The sequence below is a fragment of the Ranitomeya imitator genome, chromosome 2 (assembly GCF_032444005.1).
Source record: "Ranitomeya imitator isolate aRanImi1 chromosome 2, aRanImi1.pri, whole genome shotgun sequence".
Taxonomy (NCBI): Eukaryota; Metazoa; Chordata; class Amphibia; order Anura; family Dendrobatidae; genus Ranitomeya; species Ranitomeya imitator.
Window position 1 is genome coordinate 415,463,551 of NC_091283.1, and position 26,246 is coordinate 415,489,796.

General features: G+C 43.2%; 1 protein-coding gene across 1 annotated transcript; it reads left to right on the top strand.

The window, feature by feature from the left end:
- The first annotated feature begins 4,229 nt into the window (after positions 1–4,229).
- On the top strand, positions 4,230–22,253 carry GPRC5C (G protein-coupled receptor class C group 5 member C). Its single transcript, XM_069750739.1, has 5 exons — positions 4,230–4,409; positions 13,161–14,190; positions 16,128–16,222; positions 16,809–16,940; positions 19,573–22,253. Exons 2-5 carry the CDS (start codon positions 13,164–13,166, stop codon positions 19,600–19,602), a joined length of 1,284 nt encoding a protein of 427 aa, XP_069606840.1. The 5' UTR covers positions 4,230–4,409; positions 13,161–13,163; the 3' UTR covers positions 19,603–22,253.
- The last annotated feature ends 3,993 nt before the right edge of the window (positions 22,254–26,246 follow it).

Consider the following 26,246-nt stretch of genomic DNA (forward strand, 5'->3'; position numbering starts at 1 on the left):
CAATGTTGAATTGGGTCCTCAGTGTCCAGCAACACTCCCTAACGTATTGGTTGCAGAGTGACCACCAGAGGGGATAGCTGAGCAGCGGCTATGTGGCGCCGATGATCTTCCTCGTTATATATCCCTATGTATACAATTATATCAGAGGTCGGACTTGGTACAATAAACATTATAACCAAATCATGAACAGGTGCTATTATAACAACAACACCAAATGCAAAGTCTGGCTTCCACTGCTTTGCCTCAGCATCTGTGATTAACCCCGTATTATGTGTCTTATCATAGAAATTGTCATAAAAAAAATTTGCAATGGAAAATTTGGTTCCTGGACCTTCCCGCTATTTACTATGTATTGTATTACCACTGCCTGCCTCCATGAAACAGATACACAACCTTCAAAATTCCTCAGACAGGTTGTCACCGCACCCTCAAGTCCAGAATTTAGCTTTGTCCAAAGAATGCATAGAATGAGGACATGAGCCCCCTGTAATCTCAACGGCTGGGGTCCCCACCTATAACTAGATTAAGGCCACTGACCGTGTGTTGTGGGGTCTGACTATAGGCACCCCCTACCTTCTTTAGAATGAAGCCACGGTCTACTGTCCCAACTGCTGGAACCCCAGGTTATTGCTAAAATGAGTCAAGGAACCCTCTGGTGTCTGGACTGCAGGACCAACATCTATCCTTAAAATAGAATGTAAGTCTGCAAGGACAGGGTCCTCTCCCGTCTGTACCAGTCTGTCATTGTAAACCTGTTTACTGTAAACGATATCTATAACCCTGTATGTAACCCCTTTCTCATGTACAGCACCATGGAATTAATGGTGCTATATAAATAAATAATAATAAAATAGGACCATGGAATCTCTGATGCACTGACTGCTAGGACCCCCATCCATCCATAAAATAGGGTCGCGGAGTCTCTGATGCGCAATCTGCTGGGACCCTCACCTATCTCTAGAATAAGGCAACAGATTCTCCTGTGGCCCAACTGCTAGGACCCCCACCTATCACTAGAATGAGGTGACGAATCCTGATGCACAAACAGCTGCAACCTTAATCTAGCTCTGGAATAGGGACATGATTCTTCTGTCGTCTCGACTACCGTGACTCCCACCTATCCTTAGAGAAGCACCACAAATATGTTGTTCTTACTACTGTGATCCCAACCCATCATTAGAAAGGAGCTAAAGACCTTCTGGTATCACAACTGTTGGTATGCCCAGCTCTGACTAGAATAGGGTCGTGGACCATCTGGTGGCCTGACAGCTGGGACAATTAAGTAATTGTCATGGATAACCCCCAGAGCCCTTCCTCCCAACTACCCAGCCCTCCACCTCCAAAACCAACTTCACCATTACAGAAGATCGACTCTCCACTCTATTCTCAAGATCGCATCTCTCCACCTGTGCACTTGACCCGATCCCTTCCCACTTCATCCCAAACCTCGCCATAGTCTTCATCCCAACTCTAACCCATCTCTTCAATCTATCACTAACAACTGGTGTTTTCCCCTCAAGCTTTAAATATGCCTCAATCACACTTATCCTCAAAAAGCCCTCTCTTGACCCATCCTCTGTATCTAGCTATCGCCCTATATCACTTCTCCCCTATGCCTCAAAACTACTTGAACAACATGTCCATCTTGAACTGTCCTCCCATCTATCTTCCTGCTCCCTCCCTTTTCGACCGCTTACAATCAGGCTTCCGGTCACACCACTCCACTGAAACTGCCCTAATAAGGTCACCAATGGCCTATTAACCACCAAGAGCAAGCGACAGTACTCTATCCTCCTCCTTCTGGACCTGTCCTCTGCCTTTGACACAGTGGTCCATTCCCTATTACTAGAGATCCTCTCATCCCTTGGCATCACAGACTTGGCCCTATCCTGGATCTCGTCATACCTAACAGACCGGACATTCAGCGTCTCTCATTCACACACCACCTCCTCACCTCGCCCCCTATCTGTCGGAGTCCCGCAAGGTTCAGTTCTAGGGCCCCTGCTCTTCTCCATTTACACTTTTGGCCTGGGACAGCTCATAGAATCTCACGGTTTTCAGTATCATCTCTATGCTGATGACACACAGATCTACATCTCTGGACCAGATATCACCACCCTACTAACCAGAATCCCTCAATGTCTATCCGCTATTTCATCCTTCTTCTCCGCTAGATTTCTAAAACCTAACATGGACAAAACAGAATTCATTGTCTTTCCCCCATCTCACGTGCCCCCCCCCCCCTCCCAACGAACCTATCCATTACAGTAAACGGCAGCCCACTCTCCCCAGTCCCACAAGCTCGCTGTCTCGGGGTAATCCTTGACACTGATCTCTCCTTCAAACCGCATATCCAAGCCCTTTCCACTTCCTGCCGCCTTCAACTCAAAAATATTTCACGGATCCGTACATTCCTAAACCAAGAATCTGCAAAAACCCTAGTCCATGCCCTCATCATCTTCCGCCTCGACTACTGTAACCTCCTGCTCTGTGGCCTCCCCTCTAACACTCTCGCACCCCTCCAAACTATTCTAAACTCAGCTGCCTGACTAATCCACCTGTTCCCCCGCTATTCCCCGGCCTCTCCCCTCTGTCAATCTCTTCACTAGCTCCCCATTGCCCAGAGACTCCAGTACAAAAGCCTAACCATGACATACAAAGCCATCCACAACTGGTCTCCATACATCTGTGACCTCGTCTCCCGGTACTTTCCTGCATGCAACCTCCGATCCTCACAAGATCTCCTTCTCTACTCCCCTCTTATCTACTCTTCCCACAATCGCATACAAAATTTCTCTCGCGCATCACCCCTACTTTGGAACTCTCTACCACAACATATCAGACGCTCACCTACCATCGAAACCTTCAAAAAGAGCCTGAAGACCTACCTCTTCCGGCAAGCCTACAACCTGCAGTAACCACCGATCGACCAAACCACTGCACGACCAGCTCTATCCTCACCTACTGTATCCTCACCCATCCCTTGTAGATTGTAAGCCCTCGCGGGCAGGGTCCTCTCTCCTCCTGTACCAGTTGTGACTTGTATTGGTCAAGATTATTGTACCTGTTTTTTTTAATGTATACCCCTCCTCACATGTAAAGCGCCATGGAATAAATGGCGCTATAATAATAAATAATAATAATGGATCCTCTAGTGTCTCAACTGCTGGAACTCCCAACTATGCCAAAAAATGGGCTACGTTTCCTCTAGTGTCCTAACTTCTGAGATTCCCAACTATCCCTAGAAAGATAGCACAGATCCTCTGTTGTCCTCACAGCTGGTACCACCATCTCTGGCTAGAATGGAGTCATGAATCATCTAATGCCCTTACTGCTGGGACTTCAACCCATCACTAGAGAGGGACTGCAGATCATCTAGTGTCCTGACTGGTGGGACCGCCACCTCTGACTAAATTGGGGTCATGGATCATGTGATGTCCTGACTGCTGGGATTCCAACCCATTGCTAGAAAGGGGCTGCAGACCAACTGGTGACCCAACAGCTGGGAATACCAGCTGTGATTAGAATGAGGTCATGGACCATGTGGTGTCTTGACTGATAGGACCCCAACCCATCAGTGGAAAGAGACTACAGAACGTCTATGACCCCCAACTATTCCTAAAATGGAGCCAAGAGCCCTCTGGTGAGGAGTGGACTCCTGGGATTCTTTCTGGAGAATTGAAGTATCTAGTTGTCATGCCTTGCATGTTTGTCATGGGGGAAAAAATTGATACCAGTGTAGGTTGACATCTTAGTAATATATTGCAAATCTGGGACCCGATCAATCCCTAGAACAGAGGGGCCACAGTGAGTAGTGGTTACTACAATAGCTCTTGGTCCCCTTCAATATAGGAATTAGTGGGGTCCCAGAGGTTATACTTAAGTTATAATATAGCCTACTTCTATGTCTTAAAGGTATTTAAAGGGGTTGCCTATAATGTATAATAAATGTTTTCATATTCAAATACTTATTCAGGGTCTCTAAGCCCCCAAAATTGTTAAAATGTTCTAATAAGGAAACAGCTAACAAATACTATCTTTGTAACCTTTATAGAAGAAAAGTTAGAGCAAAGGGTTAAAACCTTCTGAAACTTGTCATGGGTGTGTGCTGCTGGCCTTCCACTATGTGGGGTTAATGGTAGGGAGGAAGGAGAGGCTGTGTACCTGGAAGGTCCTGAGGGGAGTCATCATGATGTCACTCTGATGTCAGGAAGCTTGTGCAACCTCAGGAGAAGGAGGAGTGGAGAAGTGAGAGGAACTGGCAGATTAGACAGCAGTCCTGCAGCTGCAGGCAGCAGAAGCCCTGTGTGTGCCCAGCAGAGGACTGCTCTGCTCCCTCCTGACTCTGGAAGAAAGTCCTCCTTGTGCTCTGCTCCACACCTGCAGGAGATCTCCCCCAAGAGTGACAGGTAAGGGCAATGTCTGCTATCATTACCCCTCTCCTATGGATTACTATGGACTGAGGGAAATGAGCATTTTTTTTTTGCCTGTGGTGCATTGTAACTCTGCTTGCTGGACCATTATGAAGAATAGGCTAGGCAAGCATTATTGCAAAAGCAATGACTCTACATACATATTATGCAAGTCTCATCCAGTGGGAACCAATAGGTTAATCATACCTGTTTTTGCCCGCATGCAGGACCCTTATAAAGGAGGGGAAAGCATGCATTACTGGGTATGCATTGGAAAAGAAAGGGTTATGTATGCATCGCATTTGTAATTGTTCAGGAAAAGGTTTATTTTTGCCTGTCCCCCCCAAAGTAATGGTGGACGTCGGCTTCACCTTCAACAATGGCAGAAATCATTTTAAAAATTACGTGTTTTTTTTTTCTGCCTCGAAAGCTGCAAAAAATAAAAAATAAAAAGCTCCCCCACCTGCGATTTGTGTACGCAGATTTAGGTAGAGTTTGCTGGATCTGTAATAAGAAGTTCTGCTGCTTTATACAATTGGTTGTTTCTTTCAAAACTTCTGCTTGCTGACAGCGTGTTAGAAAATTGTTGAAAACAGGCACCTTTTATAGTGTCTCCGGCCTCCGCAATCCTCTTTTCTGTATACTAATCTCCCTTATGTGATGTCTGGATGTAAACCATAGTGTTCCCATTCACTGACCGCCAGCGGAGGTCTTGCACATGATGCCAGAGTGTAACAGATGGCGGATTACCAGGGTGCGGAACGTTTTTTAATTATACTATTTTTTTTTTTTTTTTTGCCCCTTCACCCTAAACATTGTGTTTTGACTCAGAGTTGAATATACGTTTTTTATTTTTTTTGTTTTAGGGGTGACGGATAAAAAAAAATAAAAATTATTTTCAGTAATGAATAAAAGGGATTTGTAGAAAAGAGGGTAAAGCAGGCGGCAGAGGTGCACTTAGAGGGAATCATTTGGGCAGGCAGTATTGTGTGGCGGGGAAGGAGTTAAGCAGGCCGTATATTCGTATACGGGGATAAGCAGGTAATATAGTCGGATGTGTGGAGGGGAAGGGGTTAAGCAGGCAGTATATTCATATGTGGGGATAAACAGGCAATGTAGTCGGATGTGTGGCAGGGAAAGGGTTAAGCAGGCAGTATACTCATGGGGGGTAAGCAGGCAACATAATCGGATGTGTGGAGGGGAAGGGGTTAAGCCGGTAATATACCGTATTAATAAATGGGATAAGAGGGCAGTATAGTTGGCTGTGTGGCTGGGAAGGGGTTAAGTAGGTAGGTTTGGTATGTAACTGTAATGTTTTGGGAAGCACAGAGCTATAGTGTTTGGTGCACATCCCATATTCCCAGCAGACCCCTATACAAGCACGCGAGGTCCGCTACCAGTGGAGAATTTTCCACAGAGGTGGAATACGTATTTAGCCCGAATGTGGAGCAAGAATAAGGCAGGACCTACACCTAGGAGGAGGGCGGGCGGGCGGAGGAGCCCCTCTAGTCCCACTGATACATGTGTATTACAAACAGGGCGACTCCTGGTCTATACGGACCCTGGGATGAAAAAGTCCCACTATGCTTTTGATTTTTCCTCCTCGTCTTCCAAGACCTATAACTTTTTTTTTTTCATTTTTTTATGCGTGTTTTTTTTTTGCTGCAGTTTTTATCATCATTATTACAGAGTCCAAACTGATCTCTTTTTTTGGGAGGTGAACTGACCAAAAACCAGTGATTCTGCCATGTAATGTCCTTTATTCGGTGTTGACACCCACTGTATGGAATAAATCCAATGATATTTCGTTAGTTTGGACAGTGGTGCACGCAGCGATACCAAATGTGGTCATTTTTTTTTCTTTTCAGATTATATTTACGTTCCGCAAAAAAAAAAAAAAAGAATTTTTTTTTAATCCATATTTGACTTTCTAGGTTAAAAAAACCCCCAGCAACCTCTAAATTCACTTGATCCTTGGTTATGTTTTTGGTTATGTTGTTTATAGTCAACAGTCCCCACCCCATCGACCTGTGCGCGTCCTACTAGTCTGAACATGGCCCCGGGCACCAGCTGTACGTATGCAAGTTGGTTTGTGCTTGAGTGACTTCATACGTGGGTGTTAGCCAGCGTTGTGAGACCTTGCCAGTCTATCAAACATTCTGGATTATCAGATCGCCTTTACAAAGTTTATTCGATCCTAAACATAAAATGTTATCAGATGGCAGATTAAAAAAACATTATTTTTCCATCTGTGCCAATGTTATTTTTATTGTTCCAGTCATTACACTGGCTACCGATTCGCTACAGGGTCTAGTATAAACTCATCTCTCTCACCCACAAAGCTCTCCACAGTTCTGCACCGCCTTATATCTCCTCATTCATCTCCGTCTATCGCCCTACACGTGCCCTCCGTTCTACAAATGACCTAAGACTAACATCCCCCGTAATCCGAACCTCGCATCTCCATCTCCAAGACTTCTCTCGTGCTGCGCCAGCTCTCTGGAATGCACTTCCCCAGACGATCAGACTGATACCTAGCCCCGACCTATTCAAGCGCGCTTTAAAAACCCATCTCTTCAAACAAGCCTACCACATCAACTACTCAGTAAACTAACTTTGTCCTGTTCCCTCCTTCCAAATATTACTCTGAATCTGCACCCTACTATTCATCTGACTCCACACCCTCCATGCACACGATAACTGCACTTGATACTTGACTATTGCACTTAAACACACGGGCTGATGACCGGATCATGCAGCTTTATATGAAAATCCCTATTTATTATAATTGCCAGACCTGAATAACAAGCACTTTTAACCTATTGTGTCCCCCCCATTTCCTTGTAGATTGTAAGCTTGCGAGCAGGGACCTCACCCCTAATGTCACTGTTTAATTGTCTTAACTTGTACTAAATTTATTGTCTGTACATGTCACCGCTAATTGTAAAGTGCTGCAGAATATGTTGGCGCTATATAAATAAAAATTATTATTATTATTATTATTATTATTATTGTTCCAATGATTCCCAAACAAAAAAAGCACTTAAAAAATCAACTGCCATTTTTGTGTTGCAACTCCTGTGTAGATTTGTGTTTCCATGGTTACAGACTACAAAAACAAAACCTGTGTAGTCTGATACCTGTGAATCTGTATTCTCTCTTTGTTTTTCCGTATCAGACACTTGTAGCTGCTGCGACACATCTTGAGGAGGGTGGTGAAGGCCCTTAGATGGTGGAAGCCATTGATTGATGTTGTTGGATCTTTAGATGATCTGATGTATCTGGGGGCTCTTCTCTCCATTGCAGGGGATGTGGAATAGAATGATTGGTGTAAATTGGACCCCTGGGGGATTTAATATGGATAAAAGGTGATGATCAGAGCAGTATCATCCTCACAATTGTATGTAAATCTTCCTTTGTGCACTAATTAGATAAACGATGGCGCACAGGGACTTTACTTTACTGTCACATCCTTCCTGGTTTCTATGGTTTGCACCAATACTAATTACTGGTTGTCAGCAAGTTAAACCTGTTTGTTTTTCCCACTTAATGGAAGCACCTCAGTTATGACTGGTTCCAGCTGATCTTTTATGGCTTCCTTTTAAAGGTCACTGTTTACATTCTATCTGACTTGAATTTTAGGAAAGTTTGGTACCTTTCTGCATAGCAGCCACTTGTAGTGGTATTTATGCAGGAATCGCCATCTCCATGAATATCTACATCTTCCCTGTCTTTCATAGTCCTATATACATTTTTTTTTCTTATTCAAAATTTGTATTGTTTTATAATACAATACACAATTAAAACAAACATATCAACAGGTTCAAACGAACACACCATACGGCATAGTAACTCCTGACATAGAATTGTTTAGTTACATGAAAACAAACAACTCCATACGGTATCAACAGTACTATATACATTTTTTTTATATGTAAAACATTGATCTGTTTCCGTAAAATCTGGATGCAAATTGGTAAAATTACTATTACAACTTTTGTGGTTGTTCCCCCATTTATCTAGACTCAATGATTCACCATCTACATCATCCCGGTCTTTCATAGTCCTATATACATTTATTTATTTATAAAACATTGCTCTATTTCTGTGAAATCTGCAAATTAGTAAAGCTGATATTACAACACTTGTAGTGGTTGTTCCCCCAATTATCCAGACTTCTCAAGGATTCACCATCTACGTCAATATCTACCGGTACATTCTCCCTGTCTTAAATATAGTCGTATACACATGAACATTGATGGTAAAGTTGGTGTCAATCAGTGTAGCAGCCATTACAACTTTTATGAAGGTTGTTAATTCATTTTTTTCTTTGACTTCTTAAAGGGACACTGTCACCTGAATTTGGAGGGAACAATCTTCAGCCATGGAGGCGGGGTTTTTGATTCACCCTTTCCTTACCCGCTGGCTGCATGCTGGCTGCAATATTGGATTGAAGTTCATTCTCTGTCCTCCGTAGTACACGCCTGCACAAGGCAAGATTGCAGACTGTGCAGGCGTGTACTACGGAGGACAGAGAATGAACTTCAATCCAATATTGCAGCCAGCATGCAGCCAGCGGGTAAGGAAAGGGTGAATCAAAAACCCAAAAACCCCGCCTCCATGGCTGAAGATTGTTCCCTCCAAATTCAGGTGACAGTGTCCCTTTAAAGATTCACCATTACCGTCAATATCTACATCCTACCTGGCTTGAATATTGCCACATTTGAGTATATGTGGGAATATTGATCTATTTCTAGGGAAGACAATAAGTACAGCTGTCAATAAAACTCATGTAGTCGTTGTCACCAGGAAATTCTACACTTCTCAAGTATTCACCAACTCCACCAATAGTTACATCCTGCCAGACTTCAATGAAGCCACAAACATTTATACTCTTGAAAAGCTTGGGTGGCCACTATTAGAATTATAACTCTTGCCAAGGGTTGTTACCCCAGTTTTCTAGATTTCTCATAGTCCCCATCTCTCTCAATATCTAACGTGTCTTGAATAGTGCAACTGACATGTATGAGGATTGATATGTTTCCAAGAAAGCCTTGGTGACCACCATATTAGCGTCCATTAAAACTTATTTAGAAGGTGTTATCCCAGTTTTCTAGACTCATTGGGTCACCAACCACATCAATATCTACATCTTTTGTGAACAGTGCACCAAACATAAAGATTAGATGTAGATATTGGTGTATATGGTGACTCCGACTTCTTCATGGAGTCACCATATACATCAATATCTACATCTAACCTGGTTTTAATCGATTGACATTTACAAAAGCTGGGTGTTAGAATTGTTATCAAATATGGGTGAACATGCATGTAGATGTGGATTTGGATCCATCCAGTCTCTATAACCACACTGGAAATGTGTGAAGCCAGAAGGCAACATCTCTCAGTAGTGCAGCCTCCCAGTAATCTCAGAACCTGGTTACATACATGTAGTCTCTGGGTCAAGACTAGCAGTAAGCAATGGGCGACCACTAAGTGCTAGCTAAAGCCAGTTTTTGATGTGACTGGTGAGATGGCAGCTGGTATCTACTGGGTACAAGCGCTAGAGCTCAATCACGGTGTCCACAGGACATCAGCTTCTAATGTACTTTCCATTTGCCAATGTCAGTCTCATACCCCATCAGAACAAATTCAATGATCACAAAGGTTTAATTCACAGTCTCTTCATAAAAAAAAATTAATCTGATGAACCGTACTGTTTGGATGTTGGTGGAGAAGTGTTCACAAACACTGGGGCATAGTTTGGAATATATGTATGAAAAATTACTCTATGGCCAAGGCTGTAAAGTTGCCCTTCCCTTTTTTTAAAGCTGCATTTCCCCTTTAAGGAGAACCTGTCACTTGCCATAAATATGTTTTTTTAACCAGTCATAAATGCCCTTGATCTACTGAATCCGGTGATGTTTTTGGTTTGTTCCTGCTCCTCTGCATTCCTGAGATATGACCCTTTCTTCCTTTTATGTAAATCTAGGTAGAGATTGAAGCCAACTAGGTGTGGTCCTCAAGATGACGCCCATAAACAGTTGATCACCATACCCACTTGGCTATGAAAATAAAACCCCACTAGATTAGAGGAGTTCATATCTCAGGAACTGAGAGGAGTAGGAACAAAAGAAAAACATCGCCGGATTCAGGAGAACAGAGACATTTACACCGCATACAAAATTAACATTTTTATGAAAAGTGACAGGTCATATCAAACAATACACTGTATGTAGACTTAAAAAGGAAATAAAACCTTATTGCGTACTGTTTTGTCTCATTCTGAATCTTTGCACATATGGTTAGAGCACAGGGCAAGGCCAGAATGGCAGCTATGCCACCGGCGGCGCAGTTCTATGGGGCATTAGACAATTGAGGCAGGTGCAAATAGAAGATGGGTGGAGTTGTGATCATCTAAAAGTATCACCTGTGTTAAAATCTGCCTCCTGGGTAATAGGTTGCAGTAACCACGACTTTGACAAATGCCTGATCGTTAGACGTTTGCCTAGCTGCCGCTACCTGAACGTCTGATACATAATGGGTTCTCAGGAGCCACTTTTCCTTTAAATTTTGCCCTGATGTCATACTCTTCCAGGAGGCATCTGCTTGATTTATGCTAATATTTTTATTTTTGTGCTTTCATTCTACTTGTAATGTAACAAGATTGTATAACAAAATGATTAGGTGTTTGTAAATAGCATAAATAATAAAAATATGTCAAATTGGGGCGGGGCTTAAAGGGGAATGCCACAAAAAAAATTTAGCCAGAAAGTAGTAGCAAACGAATTGAATTCTGTGATAAATGGGGCCTGTAAGCGCAAAGCTAGATATGCAGATGCCCAAACACAATAGTGACCACCCATATGACATAATTGTGGGTGGTGTGTGATGTCATCGTGGCTGTGTGTTTATAGCTGGCACAGAATAAAGTCTGTGTATGGCTCACAGTTCCTCGCACAGAATTTGTTGGAGGTGACAATGCCTTGAATTTCCCATGCTCCTTTATTCCGGGAAGCTGTTACGTCTTCTCTTTTCCCTTTCTCCGGAGTGGTGCTTCCTTGCACATTCCGCAGACGACCTCTTGCATTACATGACCCCTATTGCTGCTTCCTGAAATACGCAGGAAAACACTCAGCAACTCTCTCCACAAAATTCCCATAATTATTGTTTTGGCGATTGTATAGGAGTCTAAAAGGGAAGCTCTACTAAGAAAATACTCAAATGTAGATGGAGTTCAATACCAGGGAAGAAGAGGAAGGAGCATCGGCGAGTCAGAAACAAGTGGCTGGCACTTGCCGAATTTTGGGTTGACCAGTCCAAAGCTCGAAAGAGGGTATAGTTTCTATAAACAAGTCCCAAAATAAAGTGGACATTTCCTGGTCGGTCCTATGTGGGGCATAAACTTGCAATGATAATGTTTGAAATTTTGTAAGACCTTTGATGACCTTCAGGATAACTATTTCTCCAACCCTTTGAGGCAGAAAACCCTATAGCCTGATGCCAAAGAATCCTTCAGCACTCAGGCTTACAGATTTTGACATGTTGCAGGAGTGCAAGGAACTTAATGGAGACCCATAGACCCCCAGAGGACACCCTGAGAAACCATTATGATAGTGAACGTGCAAAACATCACCCTCCTTAATAAGTGGGTTTCACATCTCTAAGTGAGTATTGGGTGCTTATTTATGTACCACGGGCTTTGGGTAGTTTTAATCTAAAGGGTGGAAAATTCAAATAACAAATCAAACTATCCAAATGGTGTTACTGCCCCACCTATATTACTAGCATGACTTAAAGGAATTGTCCACCTTAAACAAATCTTTTAAAAATTTCCTTATCAGGCTCTCCTTATCAGGCAAAGCACCTGGTCTCCATTCTGCAGGAGCTGTTGGCTCAATTGAACCCATTGATATCCACGCTTTGTGTACTTCTTTACTAACTTGCTGGTTACTGTGTATGTTCTTAGTTACAGCTTTGTTGACCAACCTCAGTAATGTGCAGTCATGTGTTGCAGGCTGCCTCGGCCACAGATATGTCTTGTCGTACCCTGAAGACAACCATTGAAAAGCTCTTAAAGGGTTACTTTTTTTACATGAGCGAAGCGTGACTGCCAGATGGAGAACAATATGTTGGCAATCATCGGCTTGTGATATGGTGGATGTAGTGTGAACAGTTTGTTATCTTGATGGAAACATAAGTCATCTGTTACCGTCAGCTCCACTGAATTTTGTGATTGCTGTCTCATGGGGGACTACTATGCTCAGCATTCTGTTCTAAGATGCACTAGGGTTTACAGGTGTTAGTGATGCAATAAGTCACCCCATAAAATTTTATAGCTGCCAGCAGTAGCTTTTGTTATTGTGTCCCCACAACCAGGGCATGACCCATATACTGTCAGGTTCCCATTAGATAGAGGGAGTGGTCCTGAGTACACCATCGTTTTACAGAATCGCTATTTTCGACATTTTCTAGAAATAGTCTTTGAAGGTGAAACTCCAGTCTAAATAATCAAATGGGTTGTCAATAATTGAAAAGATATGACTACTTTATTTCCAAAACAGCGCCACATCTGACTACAGGTTCTATCTAGTATTGCACTTCATCTACATAGAAATAAATAGTGGTAAACTGCAATACCAGTCACAACCTATAGTCAGGTGTGGCACTGTTTTTGGAACATTTTCTAACAAAATATGTATGTATTTTGAGATTTATTTCTTCTTTTCACTTTTTGTTTCTTTTTAGAAAATGGCCTTCCTCTTCAGTTTCCGGACCATCTTGGCATCTACATGGCTTTTGTCCTTCTTCTTTAATACGGCCAAGGCTCAAACAACCGTACCTACGGGCTGTGGAGAAGGATTGAACTCGCTCTACTATAACTTATGTGACCTGTCAGTAGCATGGGGTATTGTTCTACAAGCCATAACAAGTGCGGGCATTGTGTCTTCCTTCATCCTTTCCGTTGTCTTAGTAGCTAGCACCCCATTCATTCAGGACAAGAGGAAGAAGAGCATGGTGGGAACTCAAGTGTTTTTCCTTCTTGGCACAATTGGACTTTTTTGTCTTGTGTTCGACATGGTGGTCAAGAAAGACTTTTCAACTTGTGCATCTCGAAGGTTCCTCTTTGGTCTCTTCTTTGCTATCTGCTTCTCCTGCTTGTGGGTTCATGCAGGGAATCTCAACTACTTAGTCAGGAAAAACACTGGGCCAAATGGTTGGTGGATTTTTGGCATAGCTGTTGCCCTATCACTAGTAGAGGTGATTATCAACACGGAGTGGCTGATTATCACCATCGTACGGACCAGCAGTACTGTGGGACAACCATGCGCCATTGAAAACCAGGACTTTGTCATGGCATTGATATATGTCATGTTCCTCATTGTTGCTGGATTTGCAACCGCCTGGCCAGCCTTGTGTGGACGATATGGTCACTGGAAGAAGCACGCGGTCTTCATTATACTCACGCTTTTCCTATCTGCTTGCATTTGGATTGTGTGGATTGTTATGTACGTCTACGGAAATGCTATCGTCGGAAACCCGATCTATTGGGATGATCCAACCTTGGCCATTGCTCTGGTATCAAACGCATGGGCCTTTCTGTTCCTCTATATCATCCCTGAGATCTCGCAGTTGACCAAGCCAAGTTTAGAGCAGACCTTTGAAGAAGACGTTTACCCGTCAAGAGGGGTTGGTTACGAAACTATCCTTAAGGAGCAAACTTCCCAGAGCATGTATGTGGAAAATAAAGCATTCTCTATGGATGAACCACAGTCCGGTAAGCACCAATGGTTGATTTCCCATAGTATACATTTCATCTACACCTCAGAGGTCATGTGAGGTCGAGAGGATTAGTTACACCACTCCTCCTAGGTCTGTGAGGGAGCTAAATGGTTCTCCATATCTTCTCATATGCTCCATTTGCATTCCATAACATTTTTTACTGGGCACCCAGAGAGAATAGTAGGGAACCAGCCTCTACCCTGTGGTGAACCTAAATGACCTACTTCAACATGTGGACCTAGAAAGTCTCCACTATCTTGTGGGCCTAAAGGACCTTTACCCGATTCCTCAACTCGTGAAACTTAAGTACTTCTACCACCCTATGGTTGTAAAAGGCCTACACCATTTTGTGGACTTAAAGGACCTTTACCACTTTGTAGATGTAAAGGATCCTCTTCACCTCATGGACCTTAAAGGTGTTGTCTGGTGAAAACAAGTTATCATCTATCCACAGGATAGGTGATAACATGTTGAAAGTGGGGGCCAGACTGCTGGGACCCATAATGATCTGCAGAGCGGGCAACTTTTATCCCCATTAGAATGGAGTGGCAGTGCGTATGTACGACTCCACTCTATTCCCTATGGGGCTACCAAATGCTGCGATTGAATGGAGCATAGGTTCGTATGGGTCCCAGTGGTCAAACCCCCCCCCCCCGCCAATCAGTAAGTTATCATGTATCTTCCAGCCATGTGTTACCTTATTTCCACCCGACAACCCTTTTTAAGTGCCTCCACCACCGTGTTGGATCTAAAGGGCCTCCACGACTTTTGTGGTCCTAAAATTCTTCTACCACCTTGTGGACCTAAGGAGCCTCCACCACTGTGGGGACCAGTGTGTCCAGTCATCCTGTATGTGTAAAAGTACTACTGGAACCCCCATCTACTCCAACAAGGGGACACTCAAGGGCCTGTTTTAAAAGAGCTATGGCCTCCATTAATAGTCTGAGACTTCTGGAGATAACCAAGTACAATGATTAGCTAGCTAACGATTATCTATCTCCTGCAGTCACATATACAATGAATGGAGCGGTGGCTCACTTGAGTGGTCATCTCTCCATTCAGAGAGGGCACTTCTGAGTCCTGTTCTTAGGATCACCGGGGGCCTCCGTTGTAGGACCCTCAGATATCTCTGGGGGGGGGGGGGGGGGGAGTCTCAGTTGTAGGATCCTCAAGTTACCACCTATCCTGTATAAAGTTAGGACAAACCCCTCCTGACATGTGACGGAAACATCGGGTGCTTATATATGGAGTGAGCTGAGACCATTCCATACATGGTGGGTGACGGCTGTGCTATACATCTGGCACCTGTCTTTAACGGAAGCTATGTCAAAAATTGTATTTTTGATAAACGTTTATGCTTGCGTCCCAATGACAACACTTACAATACAAAACTGCCTGTAATCTAGGGCAATATTAGTAATATATTTATTATCCTGCCCATCTTACCTACCAGTCAGATTCCTTAATCCATTTTTTTAACCTGTATACTGTCCCTATCACAACACTGAACAGCGAACAAGAACTGATGTAGTTGGGATACAAAGACAGAAGCTTTTCTCATAACTTGGACCAGGAATAAGAATTCCACATTTTAGAGCACTAGTAAAACAATACATTACTAAAATCTGTATAAAACTACATTTGATTTCCCTAGCATCCTGGCCTCTCATGGTTGCCAGAGGGACACCATTTTTTTCCTATAGTTCACCAGTACTAAAAAAAAAAAAGAAGGCTGAATCGGGATGTAATCTTCACTACTGTCATGAAAATGTAGAACTACAACAGTACAGAAACAGGAAGTGTTGTCATAGGGCCACAAGTAGAGTAGCAAATCTAGAAAATCGTATATTTTTTCCTTATAAGTCCTAGTATTTAACTGGAATATGCTTTTTTACCAAGGCTGAACTCCTATCTGTGTTTTTCTGTTGCCAGCCAAGCGGCCCGTGTCTCCATACAGCGGGTACAATGGACAGATCAGGAGCAGCGTATACCAGCCCACGGAGATGGCACTAATGAATAAAAATCCGGTAAGTGCCAAGTGTGAGCCTGCGGCTGCCCAGGAGCTCCTTCACCCAGATAGCAGCTACACTGGAGCTATTCATAGTATCCCGGGTACTCATCCAAAACAGACACCGATTCTTAAAGTCATACTACGCAATTAAAGGGGCTGTAACCCGAGTCGTTCTGGACTTCTCGTTGGCTGGTTTCCAAGAAAGTGGTACATAAGCAGGGGTTGTGTGCGCTGCCTTCATCAAGTATACCCTGCCCACTGCAGACCTCTCCAAGCATGTATTGCTTTGTTTATATGCCTCAAGTAAAGGGGGAAATTACCACCTTTTAAAAAAAAAAAAAAAGAGTAGCATAGTAAGAAATTCTTGCAATAGCTCCCTCTTTTTTACAGCTGAAAGTATTTCCCAAAGTTCATGTTAGAATATGAATATTCAACTCAAATGTATCTGTATCTCGCAAATATTGCAAGCCAAGTAGGATAATAGAGAGCCAGTGCACCTCCTGGCCCTATCTTATGGCGCCATTTAATTTCCATTTTTCAGGTAATTAACTGATAAGCCTCCATCACACGACTCATGCTTTACTTCTTTCTTTCTGCCACAGACAGAACTTCCATATGATGTAATCATTCCCAGAGCTACTGCCAACACTCATCCTGCTGCCAGCGGAAACTCCACACTGAGGGCCGAAGATGCATACGCTGCACAGAACCGGCACACTGCAAATAATGGACAGGTAACTACCCATTCCAGTGACTTTCTACATACCTTACATATGTCCTAACAATCCTAAATTACATCCTGTATTACACTCCAGAGCTGCACTCACTATTCTGCTGGTGGAGTCACTGTGTACATACATTGCATTACTTATCCTGTACTGATCCTGAGTTACCTCCTGTATTATACTCCAGAGCTGCACTCACTATTCTGCTGGTGCAGTCACTGTGTACATACATTGCATTACTTATCCTGTACTGATCCTGAGTTACATCCTGTATTATACTCCAGAGCTGCACTCACTATTCTGCTGGTGCAGTCACTGTGTACATACATTACATTACTGATCCTGCACTGATCCTGGGTTACATCCTTATTATACTCCAGAGCTGCACTGACTATTCTGCTGGCACAGTCACTGTGTACATATATTACATTACTGATCCTGAGTTACATCCTGTATTATACTCCAGAGCTGCACTCACTATTCTGCTGGGGAAGTCACTGTGTACATACATTACATTACTTATCCTGTACTGATCCTGAGTTACATCCTGTATTATACTCCAGAGCTGCACTGACTATTCTGCTGGCGCAGTCACTGTGTACATACATTACATTACTGATCCTGAGTTACATCCTGTATTATACTCCAGAGCTGCACTCACTATTCTGCTGGTGCAGTCACTGTGTACATACATTACATTACTTATCCTGTACTGATCCTGAGTTACATCCTGTATTATACTCCAGAGCTGCACTCACTATTCTGCTGGTGCAGTCACTGTGTACATACATTACATTACTTATCCTGTACTGATCCTGAGTTACATCCTGTATTATACTCCAGAGCTACACTCACTCTTCTGCTGGTGCAGTCACTGTGTTCATACATTACATTACTTATCCTGTACTGATCCTGAGTTACCTCCTGTATTATACTCCAGAGCTGCACTCACTATTCTGCTGGTGCAGTCACTGTGTACATACATTACATTACTGATCCTGCACTGATCCTGGGTTACATCCTTATTATACTCCAGAGCTGCACTGACTATTCTGCTGGCACAGTCACTGTGTACATATATTACATTACTGATCCTGAGTTACATCCTGTATTATACTCCAGAGCTGCACTCACTATTCTGTTGGTGTAGTCACTGTGTACATACATTACATTACTTATCCTGTACTGATCCTGAGTTACATCCTGTATTATACTCCAGAGCTGCACTCACTATTCTGCTGGGGCAGTCACTGTGTACATACATTACATTACTTATCCTGTACTGATCCTGAGTTACATCCTGTATTATACTCCAGAGCTGCACTGACTATTCTGCTGGCGCAGTCACTGTGTACATACATTACATTACTGATCCTGAGTTACATCCTGTATTATACTCCAGAGCTGCACTCACTATTCTGCTTGTGCAGTCACTGTGTACATACATTACATTACTGATCCTGTACTGATCCTGAGTTACATCCTGTATTATACTCCAGAGCTGCACTCACTATTCTGCTGGTGCAGTCACTGTGTACATACATTACTTATCCTGTACTGATCCTGAGTTACATCCTGTATTATACCCCAGAGCTGCACTCACTATTCTGCTGGTGCAGTCACTGTGTACATACATTACTTATCCTGTACTGATCCTGAGTTACATCCTTATTATACTCCAGAGCTGCACTCACTATTCTGCTGGTGCAGTCACTGTGTACATACATTACATTACTGATCCTGAGTTGCATCCTCTATTATACTTCAGAGCTGCACTCACTATTCTGCTGGTGCAGTCACTGTGTACATACATTACATTACTTATCCCGAGTTACATCCTGTATTATACTCCAGAGCTGCACTCACTATTCTGCTTGTGCAGTCACTGTGTACATACATTACATTACTGATCCTGTACTGATCCTGAGTTACCTCCTGTATTATACTCCAGAGCTGCACTCACTATTCTGCTGGTGCAGTCACTGTGTACATACATTACATTAATTATCCCGAGTTACATCCTGTATTTTACTCCAGAGCTGCACTCACTATTCTGCTGGTGCAGTCACTGTGTACATACATTACTTATCCTGTACTGATCCTGAGTTACATCCTTATTATACTCCAGAGCTGCACTCACTATTCTGCTGGTGCAGTCACTGTGTACATACATTACATTACTGATCCTGAGTTGCATCCTCTATTATACTTCAGAGCTGCACTCACTATTCTGCTGGTGCAGTCACTGTGTACATACATTACATTACTTATCCCGAGTTACATCCTGTATTATACTCCAGAGCTGCACTCACTATTCTGCTTGTGCAGTCACTGTGTACATACATTACAGTACTGATCCTGAGTTACCTCCTGTATTATACTCCAGAGGTGCACTCACTATTCTGCTGGTGCAGTCACTGTGTACATACATTACATTAATTATCCCGAGTTACATCCTGTATTTTACTCCAGAGCTGCACTCACTATTCTGCTGGTGGGGTCACTGTGTGAACTTTGCACCATAGGGGTGTCTCTAGAATGTTTGGAGGAGGGGCATTCTCAAGTAGAAGGGGGTGGAGTTTAAAATGTCTTGCGATTCTCACTTAAGACTGATTGTAATTTTTTTTAACTTCTATTTTAGGCAAATTCTTCCCCCTACAGTCAGTGGTGAAGTGCAATTTCTGCAGCCTCCCGAGCTGGAATCCCATCCCCGCCTTCATGTACCATCCAGTATAGTGACTAAAGAGGAGACTTGTCACACCACTGACACTATCGTGGGTGGAAAGCATCATTTTGGAAATTAATGTATGGGAAAGGGGGCTAAAGTTCATTGAAAGGTCAAACTCATCAATTACAGGTGAACGTGGTGTTACATAAGGTAACCACGTGCAGTTCAATGCTTTGTTTGCACAGTCCTACGGAAGGTTCATCATGGAGGCGGCCATTTTGTGCTCAGGTCACAATGATGTCACTAGTCTCCTAGTGTATTGATAGACTCAGTGCTCATGCTGGCAAAATGGCTGCTTCTACAGGTACTCTAAGTGGATAGTATAATGCAGTGCTCTCCATCTTGTGGCTCTCCAGTTGTTGTAAAACTACAATTCCCAGCATGGTCTGCCGATTGAGCATCATCAGACTTCTGTGCCCAAGAGACATGCCTTGCCACCAAATGTGCCCACAGAGATATAGGGTGATGCCACATGTGTACCCAGAGATATAGGATGCCGCTCCATGTGCACCCAGAGATTATAGGGTGCCTCCACATGTGCACCCAGAGATATAGGGTGCCACCACTGTACCCATATAGATATAGGCTACTACCACATGTGCCCACAGAGATATAGGGTGCCACCACTGTGCCCATATAGATATAGGCTACTACCACATGTGCCCACATTCATATAGGCTGCAGCCACATGTGCCCACAGAGATATAGGGTACTGCCACACGTGTGCCCAGAGATATAGACTGCAGCCACACGTGCCCACAGAGAGATAGGCTGCAGCCACACGTGCCCACAGAGAGATAGGCTGCAGCCACACGTGCCCCTAGAGATTAACAGTGAGGTCACTAATGCTTCTAGGAATACAATGTGCAGACAATGCCCTCAAAGGAATCCAGAACCCAGGCCTCGAAATTAACTACATAACAACCAAGTGCTGTAAATTTATAGTGATTTATGTTGCAGGGTTTTAGCTCCTGCAATCTAGCGGGAGCACGTTCTGTCCCCAGTTACATTTCTCCCAGCAAGCGCTATGTAGCGAACAGAAGCATTGACATTTCTGATGCATCTCTAGGACCTGGAGGTCCATGATCCTAGCAGACCCAGATCCGCGCTACCAGTGACACCTGACATAGCAGAGGGCAGTTTACCCCTGTAACTGGGGCTCCTATGGATGCCCCAGTTACAGTGGGAAACCATCAACAATAAAAGAAATATGTTCCCCAGAGATCTTTTATGGTCTATTTGGAGACCAGTTCTGTAAAAAAATAAACATGTGTAAAACATCTGCAAAACATAGTAAGAAAATCCACCCATAAAATATGTTTCATTTATATAAAATACATTTTATTACATAGTGGTAGCGAAAAACATACACATATTAGGTGTTCCTTACTTCCCAAATTTGAAAGTTATTAACTAAGGACACATACTATACACACCCATTCCTTTATGTATGGCCACACAGAAATATTCTCCTATCAAGGTCCATTATTGTTCCCCCACAGTATGGTACCTCTTTCATGAACCCCCACAGTGACTCCCATATGGCATGCTGTCCCAGAATAGTATGATGCCCTCACAGACCTCCATACACAGTATGCTGCCCCCACATACAGTATGCTGCCCCCACACTGCCCCACACACAGTATGATGCCCCTACTGCCCCACACACAGTATGATGCCCCTGCATACAGTATGTGAGGCTGTGGGGGCATCACACAGTATGATGCCCCCACAGCCCCTCACACAGTATGTTGTCCCCACAATGTCCACACACCCTTACCGCTTCTGACTCCCAGGTGGTCTTCAAGTCTGGCTGCCGCTGGTCGGCTTCGGTACCGTTTGTGTGGTGCCGCCCAGAGACTAAGAGGACCCAGTAGATAGAAACCTGCGCTGGAGACCCCATTGTTAAGCTTCTGCTGAGATGCTGAGAGTTGTAGCCTCGCAACAGCTATAGGGCCTAGGTTGGAGACCACCATTTCAACAGGCCCCATATATCAGGACTGCTAGAGGTCTTGTTGCTCATAGCAACCAAAGTTAACTTTCATTTTCTTAACTGCACTGGAAAATGGCGGTCATTGATTGGTTGCTATGGACAACAAGAAGACTTTTTACCTCATCGGTTCTTTTGGTTCATGAGGCCTAGTACTCTTCTCAGCCCTGTGGCAATAATGTCTGCTGCCGTACTGCTACTGAATATATACCGGTGCCTTGAAAACAACTGAAAGTCCGTTTATTTCACTGCGTATTTCTGGAGTAGATACGGGAAAAAAGTTTTAAAAAAATCTTTTTATGTATATTTTACTTGCCTTACGTTCTGTATAGAGTGTTATTTTTACACTTTTTTTTGCGTATGAAAGTGATAAGTGAATGGATGTTGGTGTGAGTGTTTTCGCTATGGGGGCAATCACGTGATCTTCAGTCACCGCATTTCCTTCAATAATATTATACTAAAATCACCCAAGAAAAAAAACTCTGACTTCTCTTGGCTTCATAGCTGAGGTTATGTTTCCGATTAATTAAAAAATAAAAAAGTGAATATTTAAATTAATTTTTGTTATATTGTAATTATTTGTGAATAAATTTAAATAAAAATATTTTGTGGTTGAATTTTTTTTTTTTTTTAGATGTTTATCTTGGGGGTTTCATTATACCGTTTATTGTACAATGAAAACTATGTTTTTAATACTGTTTTTTTTCTTTTCTGATGTTACTGGCCTAAAGCCTAAGACTGCACCACTGAGATTCTGAAAACGAGCCCTTGTGGTTTGTCAGATGTGGTATCGTCATGTTGGTGGGGGTATACCTACATACTTCTAATGGTCCCTATTTTGTTGGGATCGTCCCCTAAAAGGGGTTTGGGGTTTAACAAAACCACACCCAAAGTGGGCATATGTTGTGTGGTTTCCAGATGGTCCTTGGCACCAGTCTTAAATGTCCTAGATGTTGGGTTGTAAATGTTAGTAAAAATGATCCAGAGGTGTTGTGATGAGCACGTTCGCCAACTTTGAGTGATGGTCTACCAGGAGGAGGCCATACAATAGCCAACCTGGAGGAGGCTATCCAATAGTCAGGCCCCTTTATGTAGGCCTTACGTATCTATGCCTTTTTCCTGCTCGCTGAATGCAAATTTGCCAACATTTCTGGGGATATTTTAAGTCCTGTCGCAATCCCCATTCCGGGAACATCAGCCCCTGCCAGGAATGCCCTGGTCCACCCTACAATGCCCACTTTTGGGAGTGGTCCCCATGTCATGCACAATACATTTTTGCAACTCCCCAGGATATACAGTGGGGCAAAAAAGTATTTAGTCAGTCAGCAATAGTGCACGTTCCACCACTTAAAAAGATGAGAGGCGTCTGTAATTTACATCATAGGTAGACCTCAACTATGGGAGACAAACTGAGAAAAAAAAATCCAGAAAATCACATTGTCTGTTTTTTTACCAATTTATTTGCATATTATGGTGGAAAATAAGTATTTGGTCAGAAACAAACAATCAAGATTTCTGGCTCTCACAGACCTGTAACTTCTTCTTTAAGAGTCTCCTCTTTCCTCCACTCATTACCTGTAGTAATGGCATCTGTTTAAACTTATCAGTATAAAAAGACACCTGTGCACACCCTCAAACAGTCTGGCTCCAAACTCCATTATGGTGAAGACCAAAGAGCTGTCAAAGGACACCAGAAACAAAATTGTAGCCCTGAACCAGGCTGGGAAGACTGAATCTGCAATAGCCAACCAGCTTGGAGTGAAGAAATCAACAGTGGGAGCAATAATTAGAAAATGGAAGACATACAAGACCACTGATAATCTCCCTCGATCTGGGGCTCCACGCAAAATCCCACCCCGTGGGGTCAGAATGATCACAAGAACGGTGAGCAAAAATCCCAGAACCACGCGGGGGGACCTAGTGAATGAACTTCAGAGAGCTGGGACCAATGTAACAAGGCCTACCATAAGTAACACACTACGCCACCATGGACTCAGATCCTGCAGTGCCAGACGTGTCCCACTGCTTAAGCCAGTACATGTCCGGGCCCGTCTGAAGTTTGCTAGAGGGCATTTGGATGATCCAGAGGAGTTTTGGGAGAATTTCCTATGGTCTGATGAAACCAAACTGGAACTGTTTGGTAGAAACACAACTTGTCGTGTTTGGAGGAAAAAGAATACTGAGTTGCATCCATCAAACACCATACCTACTGTAAAGCATGGTGGTGGAAACATCATGCTTTGGGGCTGTTTCTCTGCAAAGGGGCCAGGACGACTGATCCGGGTACATGAAAGAATGAATGAGGCCATGTATCGTGAGATTTTGAGTGCAAACCTCCTTCCATCAGCAAGGGCATTGAAGATGAAACGTGGCTGGGTCTTTCAACATGACAATGATCCAAAGCACACCGCCAGGGCAACGAAGGAGTGGCTTCGTAAGAAGCATTTCAAGGTCCTGGAGTGGCCTAGCCAGTCTCCAGATCTCAACCCTATAGAAAACCTTTGGAGGGAGTTGAAAGTCCGTGTTGCCAAGCGAAAAGCCAAAAACATCACTGCTCTAGAGGAGATCTGCATGGAGGAATGGGCCAACATACCAACAACAGTGTGTGGCAACCTTGTGAAGACTTACAGAAAACGTTTGACCTCTGTCATTGCCAACAAAGGATATATTACAAAGTATTGAGATGAAATTTTGTTTCTGACCAAATACTTATTTTCCACCATATTATGCAAATAAATTGTTAAAAAAACAGACAATATGATTTTCTGGATTTTTTTTTTCTCAGTTTGTCTCCCATAGTTGAGGTCTACCTATGATGTAAATTACAGACGCCTCTCATCTTTTTAAGTGGTGGAACTTGCACTATTGCTGACTGACTAAATACTTTTTTGCCCCACTGTATGCCATCTCCTTTGAGAGGTCTCCTCTTTTTCTGAATGTTCTGTGACAGTTGCAATTATGGTTGGAATGGGTGCAGAGCTGGGAGCAGTCACACCGGCCCTACCCTCTGCCAGTACTATAGGAGGCACATGGTAGGTTAAGGGGGCATGGTGCAAATCTCTGAAAGTTAAGTGTCTGTCAATATCTACATCCTAAATGACTTGAATATGTGTGAACATTGATGGCGGATTGTCATCAGGGCATCTTACTTTTTCAGCTTCATACTTTGGGACTGTATTAATATTTCAAAAATGGTATTTCTAAGAAAAGAACATAAAATGGCTTTTTAAAAAATTTCACTGTCACTTACTATAAATATGTTCTTTTCTGTTACCTCGTGGAAATGCAGCTGTTCTACTGAATCCAGCGATGGTTTTTCTTTTGTTCCCATGCGTCTCCGTTCCTGAGATATGGTCCTCTATACCTTTTAAATAAATCTATTCTTGTTAGACAAGAGGGTGTGGCTCTCAAGACACTCCCAAAGAAGAGTTGAACACACCCACTTGACTTAAAAGGCTTGGTTTAAATAAAGAGAAGATAGGGCCATATCCCAGGACTGGAGAGGACCGGAAAAGAAAAAAAAACAATGCCGGATTCAGGAGAACAGCGGCATTTACACCATGTAAAAAAATGTATTTATGGCAAGTGACAGGTTTTCTTTAAGGGACACAATGTAGTATCTTGTGTCAACATAATATATAGCCATTGTGGACTCCAACCTTCTATAAATCCATTCCTCCTAGATCTTTATGGCACTTGCACAATACAATAGGTAATAATTGTGACCTAAGGTTATTCAATATGGGGGGTTTATAGCCCTTGTGCAACATTATATTGGTCAGCAGAGGGAATACGTTATTGTTAGACATAAGCCGTTATTGTTAGACATAAGCCGCAGAATTTGCTATTCTGTAAACTTCTATTATTCCTTTTATTCTCCTAATCTCCTTCCAGGACATGTCATTAGAGTACAATGCTAGGAGTTTAGTCACATCACATGTAGCAGTAATGTAGCAATAGGGTGAGTCATTATCATGGGCCCCAAAGCTTAGAGGGGTAACAGCACCCTTATATTGATTATAGAGAAGGAATGGTAAATGATCAATAGGGTTGCAACACTAGAAATCAACGACTTCCTAAAAGCCTTAAAGGGAACCTGTCACCCCGTTTTTTGAGATTGAGCTATAAATACTGTTAAATAGGGCCTGCGCTGTGTGTTCCTATAGTGTATGTAGTGTACCCCGATTCCCCATGTATGCTGAGAAATAACTTACCAAAGTCGCCGTTTTCGCCTGTCAATCAGGCTGGTCAGGTCGGGAGGGCGTGGTGACATCGCTGGTTCTTCCTCAGCTTTACGTTGGTGGCGTAGTGGTGAAGACACAGCGCGCGATCTGCGCTGTAATCCCTTGCATCGGTGGGGGCGGCCATCTTCCTGGGGCCGCGCGTGCGCAGATCGAGTGCTCTGCTGCACGGGGCTTCAGGAAAATGGCCGCGGGATGCCGCGCGTGCGCATTAGAGATCGCGGCGGCCATTTTCCCAAAGCCGAGATGCAAATACCTGGTCAAATTTATTACTTTATTTGATGAAAAACAATGTTTGACAAACATGAGAAGAGGAATTTTCCGTTCAGACGTCAGATTGGGACGACATGGGGCAA

Bases quoted from the DNA above. Each gene is read 5' to 3' on its own strand.
- GPRC5C (XM_069750739.1), top strand. From the start codon at position 13,164: ATGGCCTTCCTCTTCAGTTTCCGGACCATCTTGGCATCTACATGGCTT. The intron at 16,223-16,808 runs GTAAGTGCCAAG...TTTCTGCCACAG, and splicing joins CACTAATGAATAAAAATCCG to ACAGAACTTCCATATGATGT. The intron at 16,941-19,572 runs GTAACTACCCAT...CTTCTATTTTAG, and splicing joins ACACTGCAAATAATGGACAG to GCAAATTCTTCCCCCTACAG.